Here is an 18,990-nt window from a genome sequence, read left to right on the forward strand (position 1 = left end):
CTGAGATGTTTTCAGAGGGGTGGTACAGACTCTGTAGGCACAATGGCAGCATAGTGGCTCAGTGGTTAGCAATACTGTCTCACAGCACCAGGGACCAGGTTCAATCCCAGCCCCTGGCACCTATCTGCACAGAGCTTGTGCACATTCCTAGTGCGTGCATGGGTGCTCCCGTTTCCTCCAAGAGTGCAAAGATGTGCAGGTTAGATGGATTAACCATGGGAAGTACAGGGTTAGAGAGGGGTTTGGGTCTGGGTGGGATGCTTTTCAGAGAGTTGGTGTGGACTTGTTGGGCTGGGTGGCCTGCTTCCACACTGTAGGGATTCTGATTCTATGGCCTCTTTCCTCACTGTAGAGATGCTACAAAATCTATTCTATTATAATCCTCCACTACTCACATTCTGACTGCTCTATCCAAGGTCTGTCTGTGGTCCAATGGAGCTCAAGGAATAGCAGCTCAGCTGTCAACTAATAATTCTACAGCTTTCTGGGTTCAATGCAGGAGTTCACAATTAAAGAACACAACCTATCATCAAACTAAATTTTGAAGAGTCAGCAAACATTAACATTGCTTTTGCCCCACAGATACTGCCAAATTTGTTGAGTTTCACCAGCAATTTCTGTTTGTCTCCATTTTGCTTGTGTGTTTTGTTTGCTGGTTTGTTTCTTGACTCATATCAGTCAGATGACTGCTCTGTAACCATTCACACTTTCCTCAGACAAACTTCATTTCTTTACTGTAGCCACTGTCACCATTAAATCTTGTTAGTTATCTTTCCTACCATCTAACCTATTAGAGACTTACCCCTCTTGTTCCTCCTCCTCTCCCTTCCACTGGCTTAAGCCAGGGGAGATGGTGGCATAATGCTATGCTCCGGGGGATCCAAGACTGCGGCGACCCAGCAAGTCTGAGTCTACAGTGCTCCTCCCAAGACTTGGGCAAAGTGGGTCACCCACCCCCACCAAATCATTTAAAATAGCTGTTTAAATTTAATTAAATTAGTTGCTTAGTATTGAATTTAAACAATTTAATCTTCAGTAAAAATGACTAAAGGAAAGGGAGCCCGCAGCTCTCGACAAGTAGGAACCCCTCCCCTACCCTCTCCAGCTGCAGCAGAGGTGTCCGCAGCCGCCCCGGGGGACTTACCTACAGTGGCGAGCCTTGTGGAAATCTCCAAACTGGATGCGAAGATCGATGCTTTTATTGAAGAATCCAGAAATCGATGGGACTCGCTCTCGGCCGCGCTGCAAAAGCACGATCGAGACATTATGGAAATCGAGTGCCACGTCGGAGGGGCAGAGCTAAAGACCACGACCTCCGAAACTACAGCGCAATCGGCCGTGGATCAGGTCCGGACTCTCGAACAGCAAGTCCGGACCTTAGAGAACCACATTGACGACCTCGAGAATCGAGGTCGTCGAAAAAATATTCGTTTGCTGGGCCTTCCCGAACGGGAAGAGGAAGGCAAGCTCGAACAGTGGCTTCCACAGCTGTTAAATCTGGAGGCTGGATCAGGCCAGGTAAGGGTAGAATGGGCCTACCGGGTTGCAATACGCAGGCCCGGCTCGAACCAGCGCCCCCGCCCGATCCTGTTCCGGCTGCAGAGCTATAGGGAGAGGCAGATACTCCTAGAAGCCTCCAGAAATCTTGGAAAAGATCCCCAAGCCATGATCTATAAAGGATCCAAGATCATGTTATTCCAAGACTTTGCCCCAGCTCTGGTCCGAAAGAGGAAGGCATTCGATGAGGCAAAGTAGTGTTTAATGGACTTAAATATTCAATACTCCTTAATACGCTTTAACAATGAAGGATCCGTCTATAACTTTGGATCGCCGGAAAAGTCTAAGGAATTTTTGGACTCTCAGATAAATTGTAAGAGATAATTGATGTTGGTTTGCCTTCTCCCCACTTCGGTTTATATCCCCCCTTTTCTTTTTTTAAAACTTACTGTTTAATATCATCTTGGAGGGTGGGGAGAGGGACTTATTTATTTGTTCTCTACTTAACGATTTTCTCCCCCTCTCCCCAGGGTTTTTTTTAAAATTATTCTATATATATAGGCCGGGGGTGGGGGGGGGGGGGGTCTAGTTAATGTTGGTGGGGAGGTGGTTACCTTATTTCTATTTCATTTCTGTCTCTAGGAGTAGGGTTGCTTTCCCTTGTTATTTTGTATTATTATATTTAATTATTACTTGTTGAGGTTGTAATTTTATAGTTATATATGTTTATACATGGTATTAACACTACCAAATATATCCAGGTGTTGGTGTGGGTGGGGGGGGGGGGGGGGGTGAGGGTAGGGTACGCACTTAACTCTAGCTCTGTAGTATATTTGAATTTTCCCCATCCTATTGAGGAGTGCCTGGGTCAAGGGTGGGGAGAGGATACGATGGACCTTTGGAAAGGAAGTGACACCCCCTGGGAACAAGGGGGAAAATCTCCATTTAAATAAGTTTTTTTTAAAATTTAGAAATAATTTTCTATTATACTATTGTGAGTGTATTAGAGAGCCTTTATTTTTGTGAATTTTATATGTCTATGCTCGGGATGTTCTGGATAGGGTTTCCCCTCGAGGGGTCTCGGATTCGCCCGGACCTGGAATGTCAAGGGGAGTAATTCGCCAGTTAAAAGGAAGAAAATATTATTAAATCTGAAGAAAGAAAGGGTTGATATAGCTCTCCTACAGGAGGCACACTTGGATAAAGAACACTTGAAATTACGACAGGGTGGATTTGATCAGGCCTTTTTTTCTTCTTTTAGCTCAAAAAGCAGGGGAGTTATTCTTATTCGGAAGAATTTCCCTCAAAATCCTAAATTAGATAAAAGACGAATCTGGACGATATATTCTGATTAAAGCCCTTATAAATGGAGAGGAGTATGGGATTTTAAATTTGTATTGCCCCCGGCACATCCTTTTAAATTTATAACGGAAGCCTTCTCAAAATTGATGGCTCTCTGTGCCCGTCATACAATTACAGGGGGAGACTTTAATTGTATTATGGATCCGGAAATAGATAGGATTCCCAAGAGTACTGCAGGAGTATCTCCCAGATCTATACAACTGGTGAATCTGAACAAAGAATTAGGATTAGATGATGTATGGAGATGTCTTCATCCACAGGGCAGAGATTTTTCTTTTTACTCCAATCCACATGTCGTACCAGAATTGATATGTTTTTTGCCCCCTCAATTTTTTTAAAATTTCATATCATCCTGTAAAATAGGTAGTATAGCAATTTCCGATCACGCTGCTGTATATATGGAAACCAAGGCAAGGAACAATGGGACATCCCCTCAGCATTGGCGTATGGACCCCTTCCTGATGAAAGATAGTAAATTTGTAAAGTACTTCAAGAATTTAAAATTTTTTTAGAAATTAATTTAGGTACGGCTAGCAACCCAATGATGTGGGAGACCATCAAAGCTTACGCACGAGATTTGATCATCTCATACTCAGCGACCCAGAAAAAATTAAAGGGAGAACAACAGCGTCTGCTCGAAGCACGCTTAAAAGCAGCTGAAACAGCATACGCTGATCGACCTTCTATTATGAAATTGCAAAGGATTACAGCTCTTAGGACAGCTCTAAATACCACGCTTACCCAAACAGCTAAGAGGGAAATATTATTTGCAAAACAAAGGTTATATGAATTTGGCGACAAACCAGGTAGATACTTAGCATTTCTTGCAAAGAAACAAAAAGGCCCTCAAACCATCATATCTATCAAGGAAAGTACGGGTATTTTTACTCATTATCATAAAAGGATTAATGCAATCTTTAGAAAATTTTATTCTGATTTATATAAATCGCAGGATTGTGAAGACAGGACTAGGAGGATGCAATCATTTTTTAAAAATTTGACCTTTCTGGACCTAACTCCAGAACAGGTCTTGGTCTTAAATGCTCCCCGAACAGTCCAAGAAATACTTGACGCAATCAGGCAACTTCAGAGCGGTAAGGCACCTGGCCCAGATGGCTTTCAAGCTGAATTCTATAAAGAATTTACAGGAATATTGGCTGGTCCACTTATGGACATGTATAACTATACATACAGTCAGGGCTGTCTCCCGCCTTAGTTGAAAGAGGCAAATATCTCTTAACCTTATAAAAGGAAAGGACCCAGACGATTGCACGTCATACAGACCAATATCCTTGCTAAATGTAGATTTTTAAATCCTTTCCAAAACGTTAGCATTGAGACTAGAAAGGATATTGCCACATATCATAAAGGAGGATCAGACGGGGTTTATTAAGGGCCGTAGATCATCCAATAATATTAGAAGGGTTTTGAATATGATTCAAGCCTGCCATCAGGGAAAGATACCTGGAGTAGTAGTCTCACTAGACGCAGAAAAGGCATTCAATAGGGTTGAATGGTCATATTTGTTTTACTCATTGGAAAGGTTTGGCGTTGGAAAGGTGTTTACCAAATGGGTCTCAACATTGTAAAGTGATCCCAAAGCAGTTGTGGTTACCAATGGAGTAGGTTCGGATAGCTTCATTGTGGATAGGGGCTGCCGTCAGAGATGTCCACTCTCGCCATTGTTATTTACGCTAATAATTGAACCACTAGCAGAAGCTATACGGGCTGATCCTAATATAACGGCCCCGAGGATTGGTACAGGTAAACATAAAATTACCCTTTATGCAGATGATGTTCTTCTATTCCTCAGTAATCCTCTGAGGTCCGTGCCTCGCTTAATCCAAGTTATTAATACATTTAGTGCATTCTCAGGTTATAAAATTAATTTCTCAAAATCGGAGGCTATGCCAATGAGTGGCCTTGCTATGATACCCCACTTAGTGGACGGATCCCACTTTCCCTTTCGGTGGTCCCGGGAAGGTTTCTTATATTTAGACATTTTTATTGCCCCAGTATTTGGTCAGTCATACAAGGCTAACTTTGTGCATTTACTGGAAAGGATAAGGCAGGATCTCCAGCGATAGGGAGACTTCCAATTTCCTGGCTGGGTAGAATAGCACTAATTAAAATGAATGTTCTGCCCCATCTCCGATACCCTATGAGAATGCTTCCGGTGATGCTGTCGAGGCTGGCACTACGTAAATTATATGGCCTGTTGGGTTCCTTTATCTGGAATCATAGACGGCCCCTCATTAAGCCGAAGAAGCTACATTTTCCACAGGCAAGAGGAGGATTGGACTTAACTGATATTTCCTAAAATCTGGGAAGTTCCCTATTAAGTTATATAGCTGATTGCGGGTCAGACAAGACCCAATTAATCTGTCTGGACATCGAGGTTTCAAGTAAAATGCCCATTAACTTTTTATTTTCAGACAAGAGGAAAATCATTGCGGATCACTGTAAAAACCCTATAATACTAAACACGATTAAAGCTTGGGAATATAATGCGGCAAAATGAGGGTAACTCACACAAAACATCCCCTTATGCTCCAATAGTGGGCGCATGGGGATTTCAACCGGGGTTTACAGATGCCACTTTTAAACTCTGGCGATCCAGGGGTATCTCGTGTTTAGGGGACTTATTTAAGGATGGGGTCCTGATGTCTTTTGAACAGCTGCGTTAGAAATTCAGATTACCTAATGGAGACCTCTTTCGATACTTCCAAATTAGAGATTATATACAGAAGAAGACTACGTTATTAGATAGTCTTTATAAATCAGATAGAGAATGTAGAGTGCTACGACCAATGGGGGTATCTTCCATCAGTACTATTTATCATTTACTATATGAAGTATCGTGAGATATGGACAATCTGCTTAAAACATGGGATCAGGATTTGGGACTAGAAATCTCTATAGTAACGTGGACAGACATTTGGGAAAATGCCAGAAGAATCCCCATCTGCAACAGAACTCAGGCTATCCAGCTGAAGATACTTCATAGGGCCCATATAGCACCGGATCGATTGGCAAAATTTAAGGCAGGAGCATCTCCAATGTGTCCCAAATATAAAAGAGAGGTGGGCACTTTTGTACATTGCCTATGGACCTGTCATAAGATCCGTAGATACTGGACGAAAGTAGCAACTACCTTGACAGAAATTTTAGGAACGGAAATTAAAGTGGACCCTGTATCTCTCCTTTTGGACTTTTCGAACTTACCCTCCCTGGATATGCACGGGGAGAGATTATTTTCTATTCTCTCTTTCTGTGCAAGGAAAAATATTTTGGTAAACTGGGTGGCTGAGGGCCCCACTGAACTTTCAAATTGGCACAGATTAATTATGGAATGTATTCCCCTTGACTTCCTTACAAATATGATGCACCGAAAGACCGAATTATTTCATAAAATATGGCATCCCTTCTTGAATTAAATACAGATATTTCGGGTATCCTAACAAGGGCTTTTATTTAATTGAGATTGCGAACCTGGCTGGTCCAAGGCCCCTTGGGGGGGGGGGGGGGGGGGAGGAATCCTGCACGAATACGGGTTTTGTTACATTTGATGTTAACACATTCCGAGCATGTATCTCACTACCCAATTTCTGTGTTATCCGTTGTTTTTTTTTCCTCTCTTATTGAATAATGTAAGAGACTTAATTATACACTCTGGTTAGTTGTACGTTAGATTAGTAGTTAGTCGAGTTTTGTTTTTTTCTCTCGGTATTTTTCTTTTGTTAAATTTTGGTTATTATTTAAGATTTAATTGCATATCAATGTTTGTACTTGAGTGTTTTGTTTATTTTTGTAAACTTGTAAAAATGTTAAATTTCCAATAAAAATATCTATAAAAAAAACTATGCTCCTGGACTAGGAGTCCAGAGCCTGAATATCTGAAATTAAATAAACACTAGTCCTAACAACGACAATATAGACATTGTTAGTTGGCATAAGAACACACGTCATTCACTTTAGGGAAGGAAACCTGGCATCCTTACCTGGTTTGACCTACATACGAATCCAGACCTACTGAACAAAAAAGGTCGACTCTTAACACCCTCTGGAAAATGCCAAGAGCCACAAGCAACTCGGGATGGGCAACAAACTGTGGCCTTGCCAGCAATGCTCATATCCCATAAGAGAAAAAAATGCTTAAATTTCTATCTTTCTATGGTTCTGACTGGTCATTCATCTGAAACATTAGCACAAGAGTCACCTATTTCCCCACCCCAGACATCCAATCACATTCTCCCCGTGTCTGGGTGGGTTTCCTCCCACAATCCAAAAATGTGCAGGTTCGGCGAATTGGCCATGCTAAATTGCCCATAGTGTTAGGTGAAGGGGAATGGGTCTAGGTGGGTTGCTCTTCGGAGTGTCAGTGTGGACTTGTTGGGCCGAAGGGCCTGTTTCTACACTAAGTAATCTAATCTTATCCATTTTGGAGATAGTTGGACTTTAAACATTGGCCAGGACACGCAAGACGTACCAGCACTTTAAAATGCAATCTTTAATTTCACACAAACAAGTAGGGAGGGCATCAGTTTTGCATTTCAACCACAAGCAGCATTTCAGATAATAATGGAAGAATAATGTATCACACAATTCTCTCTGCTACAAAGATGATTCACTTTGGTCTGTGTCATATTACTCATTTGCAACCCTCCTCAGCCCACTTGTCAAAACATTCACCTATACTTTTGTCACCTGAGGCTTGACTACTCTTAATACCTTTCTGGCAGACCAGCCATTCTCTATCTTCAAAAATCTGACATTGCCAAAATTCCAGCATCGATCTTGAATTGTACCAATCACATTCTGCAATTAATCCTGCTTTGACTGGTCAAAGGTTGCACCAAATCCAATGCTTAAGATTTAAAATTTTCAACTACACATTCAACTATTTCCAATCTTACAGCAGTCTGAGAAATCACTGCTGCTACTCCTCACACATTCCCCATCCTCTTCAACCCACCATTGATTATCTTCTGTGAGCTTCAAATTCTATAACTGCCACCTTAACTTTAAGGTCATTAAAACCTATTTAAAGTTTTACTGACCTCAATCTTCTCCATTGGAATTGTACTGAACCAATGAGTGACTTCAATATTCCATTGGCAGCTATCCAGTCAGAGGGAATCACTTCTAATAGTGATTCTTACTCCTATACAATTACTGGTGTTCAACTGCTCTTTGTTCACTTATTTCTCATAAATGCTGCAACTCAGCAACATCAGTTAAAAACACAATCAAATGTTCCACATTGTTCTACCAGTTCTACCTCATCACGCCACTGTCCAGTTTCAGATTGGATGGCTGGCGAATAGACATTTCCTCCAACCGAATACCAGGACAACTTAAGTCACTGCCACAAGATTCTATCAAAAACCCTTAGGTAGCCAGATCAAATTCTTCCTCTTAGCTAGTATCAGAGGCTTACCCAACTTTTGCAACCTAGGTATGACAGATTTTAAGACCCAAAGGGTCTTACCTTCCAAGAAGAACTGAGAGACTCCTGCATGCTGTTTTTCCAGAGATATGGCTCACTTTTGCTACACCTGACTATGCCTCATAACCAGAAGGTTTCTCAATTCACCAAAAGGACATGATCTCCTTGGGCAAGACAAGGGCAATGGGTCTGCCTCCTAACCAACACCACCTGGTGCTCAGATGTGGCAACCCTAGCAAGTTAATGCTCTCCAGACCAAGAATCACTTAGCGAAGTGCTGTTCGCTACTGCCTGCCACACAAGTTTATCTCCACTATCATAACATCGGTCTACATCCCAACCCATGAGAAAGTGAAGACTACAATCGAAGTATACAATGCTACAAACAGTCTGGAGACAGAATACCCTGAGGCCTTGTTCATCATAGCTGGTGACTTCAACCAGGCCAATCTCAAGAGTGTGGTACCAAAATACCATCAACACATCTCCTGTCCCAGAGGTCTGAACATCTTTGACAACTGATATAGAACCAAAAATATCTACTGCTCTATCCGCATCTGCATTTTGGAAAATCAGATCACGATGTTATGCTTCTCTTCCCATTTTACAAGTAGAAAGTGAGGCGTGCAAACACAATACCGAAAGTAGTGTAGTGCTGGTCTGAGGCAGAGGGGTTATGGGACGACTTGAGTCAGTGGACTGAGCAATATTCAAAAACTCAGCTGCCATCCTAAACGAGCATGTAATTACCATTAGAGATTCATTAGTAAGTGTGTAGAAGACTGTGTGGCAAAGGATTTAATCTGAATATCCCCCAACTGGAAACCATGGATAAACTAGGAAATCCACTCCCTGCTGAAGTCCAGCTGAGGCTTAGAAGTGGAGCAACCCTGACCTATACAGGAAATCTAGTTGCAGCATCTCTAAAGTCTTGAAGGCTAAGAGGCAATACCAAATTAAGCTCAAGACCCAGACCAACCACAGAAACTCATCATCAGTGGCAAGCCTCACGCGATATAAACATCTACAAAACAAAGTCAAACAGAATCGTGGGCAACCCTTCCTAACAAGCTCAATGCATTCTACACTCTCTCTGATCAGAAGGTTAATGAAATGATGTCATGTATCTCAACAGCCTTAGATGCACTTGTATGCACTATCACTGCAGAGGTTAGATCAGCCTTGAGAATGAACTCTCAGAAAGCAAAGCAACCAGCTGTATACTAATATCCCGTGCAGACCAGCCAGGAGAATTCGCAGACATCTTTAACCTCCGCTTACAACAAACTGAAGCCCCCACTATTATCCTGGTGGGAAAGAAAAATCACACAGCGTGCCTAAATAACTACTGTCAGGTAGCTCCGACCTCCATAATTATGGAGCATTTGGAGAGGTTAATTATGGCTCACATCAACTGCAGCCTACCAAATTACTTTGATTCTTCGCAATTTGTCTAGCAGTGCAACAGGTCCACAGTATGCATCATCTCCCTGACCCTACACTCATCCCTGGAGTATCTGGATAACAAAGATACCTACGCTAGGCTCCTGCTTATTGACTGCAGTTCTCCATTCAACAGCATAATTCCAAACAAACAACTCTAAACTCAAATACAGGTCTCTGCATTGCCCCTTGGTAACTGGATCAACTCTGACCAGAGACCACAAATCAGCAAGACCAGATGAAAACACCCCACCCACCATAATCCTCAACACCAATGCCTCGCAAGATTGCATACTCAGCCTCCTACTATACTCCTTATACACTGAGGACTCTGGAGCCAAATTCTGTCCCAAATTCCATCCACCGATTTGCTAAATAATACCATCCTGTCATACAGTGGATCTCAAAACAACGACGAGACAGCATACAGACAAAAGATTGATTGCTTAGTGGCATGATGAAAAGATAATCTCTCCAACATCAGCAAAACAAAGGAGCTGGTCATTGACTTCAGGAAGCAGAGTGGAGGGCATACCCTTGTCTGCATCAATGGTGCTGAGTTCAAGAGCATCAAATCCCTAGGAGTGACAATGAAATCTGCCCTAGTCCACCCATGGATGCAATGGCCAAGAAAGCACAACAACTACTCTTCTTCAGGAGGCAAAGGAAATTTCACATTTCCACAAGGGCTCTTACCAATTTTTTTTAAAGATTGCTTTCCATAGCACATCTACCTGGAAGCATCATAGTGCAGTTTGACAACTGCTCTTCCCAAGACCACAAGAAACTACAGTCATGGACACAGCCCAATTCATCACACAACCCAACCTTCCATCCACTGACTCCATCTATGCATTCCACAGGAAAGCAACCAATACAAACAAAGATCCCTCTCACCGCTGAGGCCAAACGCCAGCTCGCAGATAACTCCTCCTACTGCCCCCTTGACCATGACACCACCCCCCACCACCAAACCATCATCTCCCAGACCGTCCATAAACTCATCACCTCGGGGGATCTCCCATCCACCACCTCCAACCTCAGTCCCACAACCCCGCACCTCCCGCTTCTACCTCCTGCCCAAAATCCACAAACCTGACTGCCCCGGCCGATCCATTGTCTCCGCCTGCTCCTGCCCCACCGAACTCATCTCCACATACCTTGACACCGTCCTGTCCCCCTTAGTCCAAGAACTTCCCACCTACGTTCGGGACACCACCCATGCCCTCCACCTGCTCCATGATTTTTGCTTCTCCGGTCCCCAACGCCTTATTTTCACCATGGACATCCAGTCCCTGTACACCTCCATCCCCCATCACGAAGGACTCAAAGCCCTCCACTTCTTTCTTTCCCGCCGTACCGACCAGTACCCTTCCACTGACACCCTCCTTTGACTGACTGAACTGGTCCTCACCCTGAACAACTTCTCTTTCCAATCTTCCCACTTCCTCCAAACGAAAGGAGTAGCCATGGGCACGCGCATGGGCCCCAGCTATGCCTGCCTCTTCGTAGGATATGTGTAACAATCCATCTTCCGCAACTACACTGGCCCCACCCCCCACCTTTTCCTCCGCTACATCGATGACTGTATCGGCGCCGCCTCGTGCTCCCACGAGGAGGTTGAACAGTTCATCCACTTCACCAACACCTTCCACCCCGACCTCAAATTCACCTGGACAGTTTCAGATTCCTCCCTCCCCTTCCTCGACCTTTCTATTTCTATCTCAGGCGACCGAATCAACACGGACATCTACTACAAACCGACCGACTCCCACAGCTACCTGGACTACACCTCCTCCCATCCTGCCCCCTGTAAAAACGCCATCCCATTCTCCCAATTCCTTCGACACCGCCGCATCTGCTCCCAGGAGGACCAGTTCCAAAAACACACATCCCAGATGGCCTCCTTCTTCAAGGACCGCAATTCCCCCCCCCCCCACGTGGTCGACGATGCCCTCCACCGCATTTCTTCCACTTCCCGATCCTCCGCCCTTGAACCCCGCCCCTCCAACCGCCACCAGGACAGAACCCCACTGGTCCTCACCTACCACCCCACTAACCTCCATGTACAGCGCATCATCCGCCGTCATTTCCGCCACCTCCAAACGGACCCCACCACCAAGGATATATTTCCCTCCCCTATCAGCATTCCGTAAAGACAACTCCCTCCGTGACTCCCTTGTCAGATCCACACACCCCACCAACCCAACCTCCACTCCCAGCACCTTCCCCTGCAACCGCAGGAGGTGCAAGACTTGCGCCCACACCTCCCCCCTCACCTCCCTCCAAGGCCCCAAAGGAAACTTCCATATCCGCCACAGATTCACCTGCACCTCCACACATATCATCTATTGCATCCTTTGCACCCGATGTGGCCTCCTCTCTATTGGGGAGACAGGCCGCCTACTTGTGGAGCGTTTCAGAGAACACCTCTGGGACACCCGGACCAACCAACCCAACCACCCTGTAGCTCAACATTTCAATTCCCCCTCCCACTCCACCAAGGATATGCAGGTCTTTGGACTCCTCCATCGTCAGACCACAGCGAAACGACAGTTGGAGGAAGAACGCCTCATCTTCCGGCTAGGAACCCTCCAACCACAAGGGATGAACTCGGATTTCACCAGTTTCCTCATTTCCCCTCCCCCCAGCCTGTCTCAGTCAAATCCATCAAATTCAGCACCGCCTTCCTAACCTGCAATCTTCTTCCCGACCTCTCCGCCCCCACCCCAGTCTGACCTATCACCCTCACCTTGACCTCTTTCCACCTATCACATTTCCGACGCCTCTCCCCCAAGTCCCTCCTCCCTATCTTTTATCTTAGCCTGCTGGACCAACTTTCCTCATTCCTGAAGAAGGGCTAATGCCCGAAACGTCGATTCTCCTGTTCCCTAGATGCTGCCTGACCTGCTGTGCTTTTCCAGCAACACATTTCCATCTCTGATCTCCAGCATCTGCAGACCTCACTTTCTCCTCAAAGATCCCTCTCACCCTGGTTATTCTCTTCCATTGGCAGAAAGTTAACAAGTTTGAAAATATGTATCAAAAGATTCAAGAACAGCTTCTTCCCCGCTGTTACTAGACTTCTGAATGCACTTCTCAAATTTATAGTTGATTGCGATCTCTGTAATATTGTATTCCTCACTGGTCTATTACCCTATCCACTTTGCATAGCATGATCTGCCTGTACAGCATGTAAATAAAACTTAACTGTACATTGGTACATGCGACAATAAATCAAAAGGCATAGGATTAGAAGTAGGCCATCAAGCCAACTGAATCTGCTCTGCCATGGCTGATCTGAATCAATTCCACTCCCCTGCCTTCAATCCTGTAGCCCTCGATTCACTTAGCCATTACAGTCCTCTGTTGTAAAGAATTCTCAGATTCACAACCCACAGAAGAAATTCCTCAATAGTCTCAAATGGACATTATCTTATTCTGAGATTACACATGATCCCACAAGAGAAACTGCCTTTCCACACCTACCCCATTAAGTCTACATTTCAAAATAGTCACCTTTTATTCTTCTATATCCAAATTAGTGCAAGCACCACCCTCCGTACTCAATATCAACATAGTGAAGCTTGTCTGGACTACTTCAATGTCAGTATATTTCCTCAGATAAGTGGCGCAAAACTATTCACAGTTTTCCAGCTATGGTTGTCTAGTAATTTTGAAACAGAAGGGAAATTCTGACCTAAATACCCACACCATTAAGTCTGCCAATTCCAACCTCAATTCAGTCTCTATCTCAGCTCACATGCTGCTGAAATCCATGCCGAGGTAGCCACAACTTCCACCCACAGTAAATTCTATTATTCAAAGCTCTGCCTGTCTACTAACATGGACCAAGTCCCTTTCACCTCCTCTCAAAATACTAACTAACTTTAATTAGCTCTTGGTTAAACAAAGCCTCAATTTTAAAGCAGTGGTTCAAATAACTACATAAGCTTTTCTTATCTGTAATCATCTCCTGCACCACAGCTCTCATATGTGCTGCACCTCAATTCTAGAATTGAGCATTCCTAATTTTAGTTCCTCAGCCACAGTAACGTTTCCTTCAGCTGCTCAATCACTAAGTGTCAGAACTTGCACCTTAAACTTCTTTGGCTCGCCACCTCTTTCCTCTTAAGATTGCTCAAAAACACAGACTGTTTTTATCACTATTTGAACAGAAGGTGAAAATCATGTCCTCCCATAGCTTAGTATCAAATCCTGTTTGATAACATGTAACATCTGGAATATTGTGTTAAGGTACATTATAAATAGAAAAAGTTCATTGTATGAATTGCTTGCTTAGATTGCATACTCAAGCCAAAAGGATGCGGCTGAAATTCAGCCAACATCGATGTCAACTCAAGGAAATGGATGTGTAATGTAAGTTAGCAGAACAAGGAAGCCAGAGGCCTAGGCTGATGCTCTACAGAAACCAATTCAAAATTCTAACATAGCAACTGTTGGCATTTAAATTCAATTAATAAATCAGGAACTAAAAGATAAGTTTAGTACTAGTGACCATGAAACGATTGAGAAAACCTCTCTGCTTCACTGATATCCAGAGAAGGAAATCTGGCAGCCTTACATAGGTCTGGAGTTGCAGTAGGCCAGACTAACATGATGGTTGATTCAACTGCCATATAGGCAGGAAATGCTTGCATTAACAATATCAACAATATCCAAACTAACAAAGTAGGTGCAAATCTTCAAACTGTTTTGTCATTTAAAGTCAGGACACTTGCCCAGAGCTAAAGATCCAAATTCAGTAGTGGCAGCAATTTGGGAAGGCAAAGTTATTTGAAAATAGAAGATTGAATTTCTATACCCTACAACTATTTTCTTTGAAAAGTCAGTTTAGACAAGTTTTTATAGTTTTTTATAGTTTTTAAAAACACGTGTAACATTGAAAGATGCCTTCAGACAGATGCAAGGCTCAGCCAGATGGCAAGAGAGTAAACAGTGCAACCTAAAACTTGGGTAAAAAAGATTTTAAAGGAATTTACTAGAAGAGGAAGCAGATAGATTTACAAAAGCAACTTAAATAATCAAACAGTCACTTATAAAGGTTCTTCTGTAATTATTTGGCTGAGCTAGGATGGGAAAATGCAGTATCTCAGATGACAGAAGACAGCAAGGAATCTGACTAGAGGCAACTATAACTTAAGGGTGAGATGAGAAAAGACTTCAAATTTTCAGCACACTGGGAAAAGCAGAGCTACTGCAGATTAGAGATGCAAAATGAGTGGTAGTGCAGCTCAGACAAGGGGATGGAGAAAGAGGGAACTCAAACAGATAAATCCAGAACCGAAGTCCATTTCTATGGGATTCAACATTTTTATAAAAGGAGAGATGGACAGAGATGACGCAGACAATGTAGAGATAACCATTAAGCCACCTTCTATGGAAATAATGTGGGCCTGAAACTAAACAGCATATAATACTTTCCAGGAACAGATTGAGGATGCTTTGGATCAATGGAATTTTACCAGAGCATTTCCAACTTTAGTGAAAAGAAACTCCGAAAAAGCAAGTGTCCCCATAAAATGATTTAAAATGGGACTAAGGAACCTTCAGTCCATCGCTCAGATTTCTATTATGTATTACATAGGAAAGAGAAATGACTAACTTGAAACCATTCTTCATCTTTCAACACATTTACTGTCTTCAATAGTTGATCACACCATCTCTCCCCTCCATACCACTCCAATGCAGCAGGATTGCATTTATCTAGTTATTCTTATCTATCCAACAATGGCAAGGTAATCACCTGCCATGATTTCTCTATCCAACCTTGTATACCCCAGAAAGGATCTATCTTTGGTGACTTTGATCTGCCTCATACTGCCCTTTGGCAACATCAGCCAAAAACATCAGTTTCCAAACTGCAGATGGAGTTTAATTCAGTTAAATGAGAGGTGCTGCATTTTGGGAAAGCAAATCTTAGCAGGACGTGTACACTTAATGGTAAGGTCCTAGCAAGTGTTGCTGAACAAAGAAACCTTGGAGTACAGCTTCATAACTCCTTGAAAGTAGAGTCGCAGGTAGACGCTGGTCAGAGTTTTGAGTACGGAGTTGGGAGGTCAGTTTGCAGCTGTACAGGACATTGGTTAGGCCATTGTTGGAATATCACGTGCAATTCTGATTTCCTTCCTATCGGAAAGATGTTGTGACACTTGAAAGGGTTCAGAAAGGATTTACAAGGATGTTGCCAGGGTTGGAGGATTTAAGCTATAGGGAGAGACTGAACAGGCTAGGACTGTTTTCCCTGGAGCGTTGGAAGCTGAGGTGACCTTAGAGGTTTATAAAATCATGAGGGGCATGGATAGAATAAATAGACACAGTCTTTTCCCTGTGGTGGGGGAGTCCAGAACTAGAGGGCATAGGTTTGGGATAAGAGGGGAAAGATATAAGAGACCTAAGGGGCAACATTTTCACGCGGACGGTGGCATGTGTATGGAATGAGCTGCTAGACAAAGTGGTGGAGGCTACTACAATTGCAACATTTAAGAGGCATTTGGATGTGTATATGAATAGGAAGGGTTTGGAGGGATACGGGCCAGGTGGTGGCAGGTGGGACTAGATTGGGTTGGGATATTTGGTCGGCATGGACGGGTTGGACCGAAGGGTCTGTTTCTGTGCTGTACATTTCTATAACTATGACATCAACAACACAATGCGTGCTCAACCAATTCAATGTCTCCGCTGCATCTAACCTGCCATGCTACCTTTCCAAATGTTCAAAACCAAAAATGTACAGAAACATTGTACTATTAAATACAGAAGAGCAAAACCATTGCTGCAGTCCTTAAAGGTTATTCCTTAGCTACTGACACTATCCTTCTCTTTCACAACTGTCTGAGGTTGTGTCAGTTTTAATCTTGGTGCCAAAACTGACCCAAAGCTAACATGTCTAAATTACTATTCTACTGCACTTTACTGATCACCAAAGTTCTACCCACAAGCACAAGGCCATCCAAAACTCTGCTCATGCACTGGTCTACAATGGCAGTATAGAAATGGGGACTTCAATTTTAAAATTAACAAATCTCTCAAAAACTTTATCCCTCTTTTCCTTGCAATCTCCTCCATCTGTACCACCTGCTAAGGCATCTGCACACTTAATTCTGCCCACTTTAGCATGCCAAATGTTGGTAGCCATGCCTTTAGTTGGATGAATTGCAAGATTTGGACTTTGTTCCCTGAACCTGGATCTCTCTCTCATTGCCCTCCTTTCAGGTGTCCCTTAAAACCTACTTCAACCAAAATTTTGATCACCCAAATCTCTCAGGTGGTTTGGTGTCACTATTTTCTAACACCCACAAAACACCGTGGGATAGTTTCAAAAGTTGAAGGTACAATGCAATACTAACTCTTATAAAGCTGCTACACTCTTACATATCCCTGAATCATTCTGTAACTGTATTCCATCAATATGTGGCATTACCTTAACATGCAAATCTACACTTGCCATACAGGTACAGCATTTTTGGATTGCTAGAAAAAATTAATCTCAGACAGGAATATCTTCAATAATTAATCGACAAGAAAATCTAAATTAAAATCAGCATGGCCTATGGATAAATGGCCCAAGATTAAAATAAACACAATAAGCAACTGAACCAAGTAAACATGCATTTGGCATAAATTCAGCTCAAAAATCTCCAATATTTCTACAATTACTCTATTCCTAAAGCCAAGTGGAGAACTGCATATTTTAGTTTTATTGAAATTTAATAACTTCCTAAAAGATGAAGCAAATAGCACTTGCAAATTTTAGTATGTGAATACGTGAACAAAAGTACAATGTGAAAATATTAGGTGGCTAAAGTTACATTTTGGAATGTAAAACATAAATCCCAGTAACATAGTCCACAAAATGGAAGGAAATGAATTTACAAAAAAAGTGATGATGTAACAATCTGCATTTGTGCAAAGTCTCCACTTGAATCACAAAATGATTTTGATTCTGTTTTTTTAAAAAAAACGCCAGTCATACAAGGCAAACTGACGCACTTGAGAACTTTGTAACTTACACAACCCGAGGCCCAAGTGGAGAAAGGGCAAGTTTTCCTGCGAGACACATCATTCCACTCCAAACGGGCCGAGTGAGAGAGAACAGGCTACTCTCTGGATTTCACGCCGTGTCTGAACAGGACAGAGCAAACTCGGACGCCAGCGGCCTAGTGCAATAGACAGAAGCCTGAGACCCTGGAACGACCGGGTCAATATACGGCGGCACTCGGGGCCTTGATCAGGGCCTGGTCGGGGGAAATCGGAAAACTTCTCCCCACCCCCACACCACCTCCATCCCCTTCCTTGACGACCCGCAGTCGCCATTTATCGCTTGAAACTCACCGTTAGGGTGTCATCGATGTAGAGGGGGATCTGCCTCTTCTCGAAGGGGAACTCTTCCTCCCCGTCTCTGCAGACGGCAACCAGGCGCGCCATGTCAACAGCGAGAGAGAGAGAGAGGGGAGGGGGAAGGCTGACAGCAACCAACCGCCACTCACTGACACACACACACACACAGATAGACAGACAGAGTCCGGCCTAGAGAGGGAGGCTGGGGGTAGGGAAACCTCCCGCTAACGATTCAATAATCGCTGAGATCGGCGACCAAGCTAAGGCTCGACAACAGACGGGGGTTACACGTCCAGAAAGCTCCGGAGCCTGATGTCGAGCTCGCGAATGGACTGACGAGCGCTACCTATCTGACTCCTTCTTTCTCCTTTCCTTCCCTTCCCTCCCTCCCCGCAAACTCCGCTCCGCTCCCTCTCCCTCTCCACCAAAATATTCGAATAAAAATGGAGAGCGTCACTGCCACAGCGCCGCCGCCATCCGCCCCGGGAAATGAGTCCCCTCAATGAGTGCGAGTCGCCTCTTCTCCCTGTCCCCACAAACACACACCTACTCTGCCTGCCCACCTCAATTCCTCTCCCAGAATTCATATTACTCACTCCCCGGTAATTGTGTTCTCCTTTTATTAAATACTGTGTGCCTCTAGACTCAATACATCTCTAATGTTGAGCAGACTATTTCCTCCTTCTCACACGGACGTGGCGAGATCCGCACTAACCAACCCTCCCCGCCCCCCCTTTGCCCCATTGCTGGAAGTAGTTCCGGCCAGTCCGCGCGTGACAGAGGGGGAGGGGCGGAGCCGGTCCCTGTGCCTGGGCCTGTGCTGGGGCAGGGGCCGGAACCGCGCCTGCGCGCTCACACCCTCCCCCCCGCCCCCACTC

The 18,990-nt window shown here is 43.9% G+C and overlaps 1 protein-coding gene across 2 annotated transcripts in view; it reads right to left on the minus strand.

Annotated features, from left to right (window-relative positions):
* ggnbp2 (gametogenetin binding protein 2) overlaps positions 1 to 18,526 on the minus strand; it is an 88,022-nt gene extending 69,496 nt beyond the window's left edge. Inside the window, exon 1 of one of the 2 annotated variants that reach the window (XM_043718557.2) lies at positions 18,107 to 18,526. In XM_043718557.2, coding sequence (XP_043574492.1) covers positions 18,107 to 18,199 — 93 coding nt within the window. In that variant the 5' untranslated portion in view covers positions 18,200 to 18,526. The remainder of the gene's footprint in view (positions 1 to 18,106) is intronic. The other variant, XM_043718556.2, reaches the window with a different exon arrangement.
* Positions 18,527 to 18,990: the final 464 nt, after the last annotated feature.

Source organism: Chiloscyllium plagiosum, unplaced genomic scaffold (assembly GCF_037043375.1).
Source record: "Chiloscyllium plagiosum isolate Xiang-an unplaced genomic scaffold, Cpla_swu_hap1 HiC_scaffold_31, whole genome shotgun sequence".
NCBI classification, from domain to species: Eukaryota; Metazoa; Chordata; class Chondrichthyes; order Orectolobiformes; family Hemiscylliidae; genus Chiloscyllium; species Chiloscyllium plagiosum.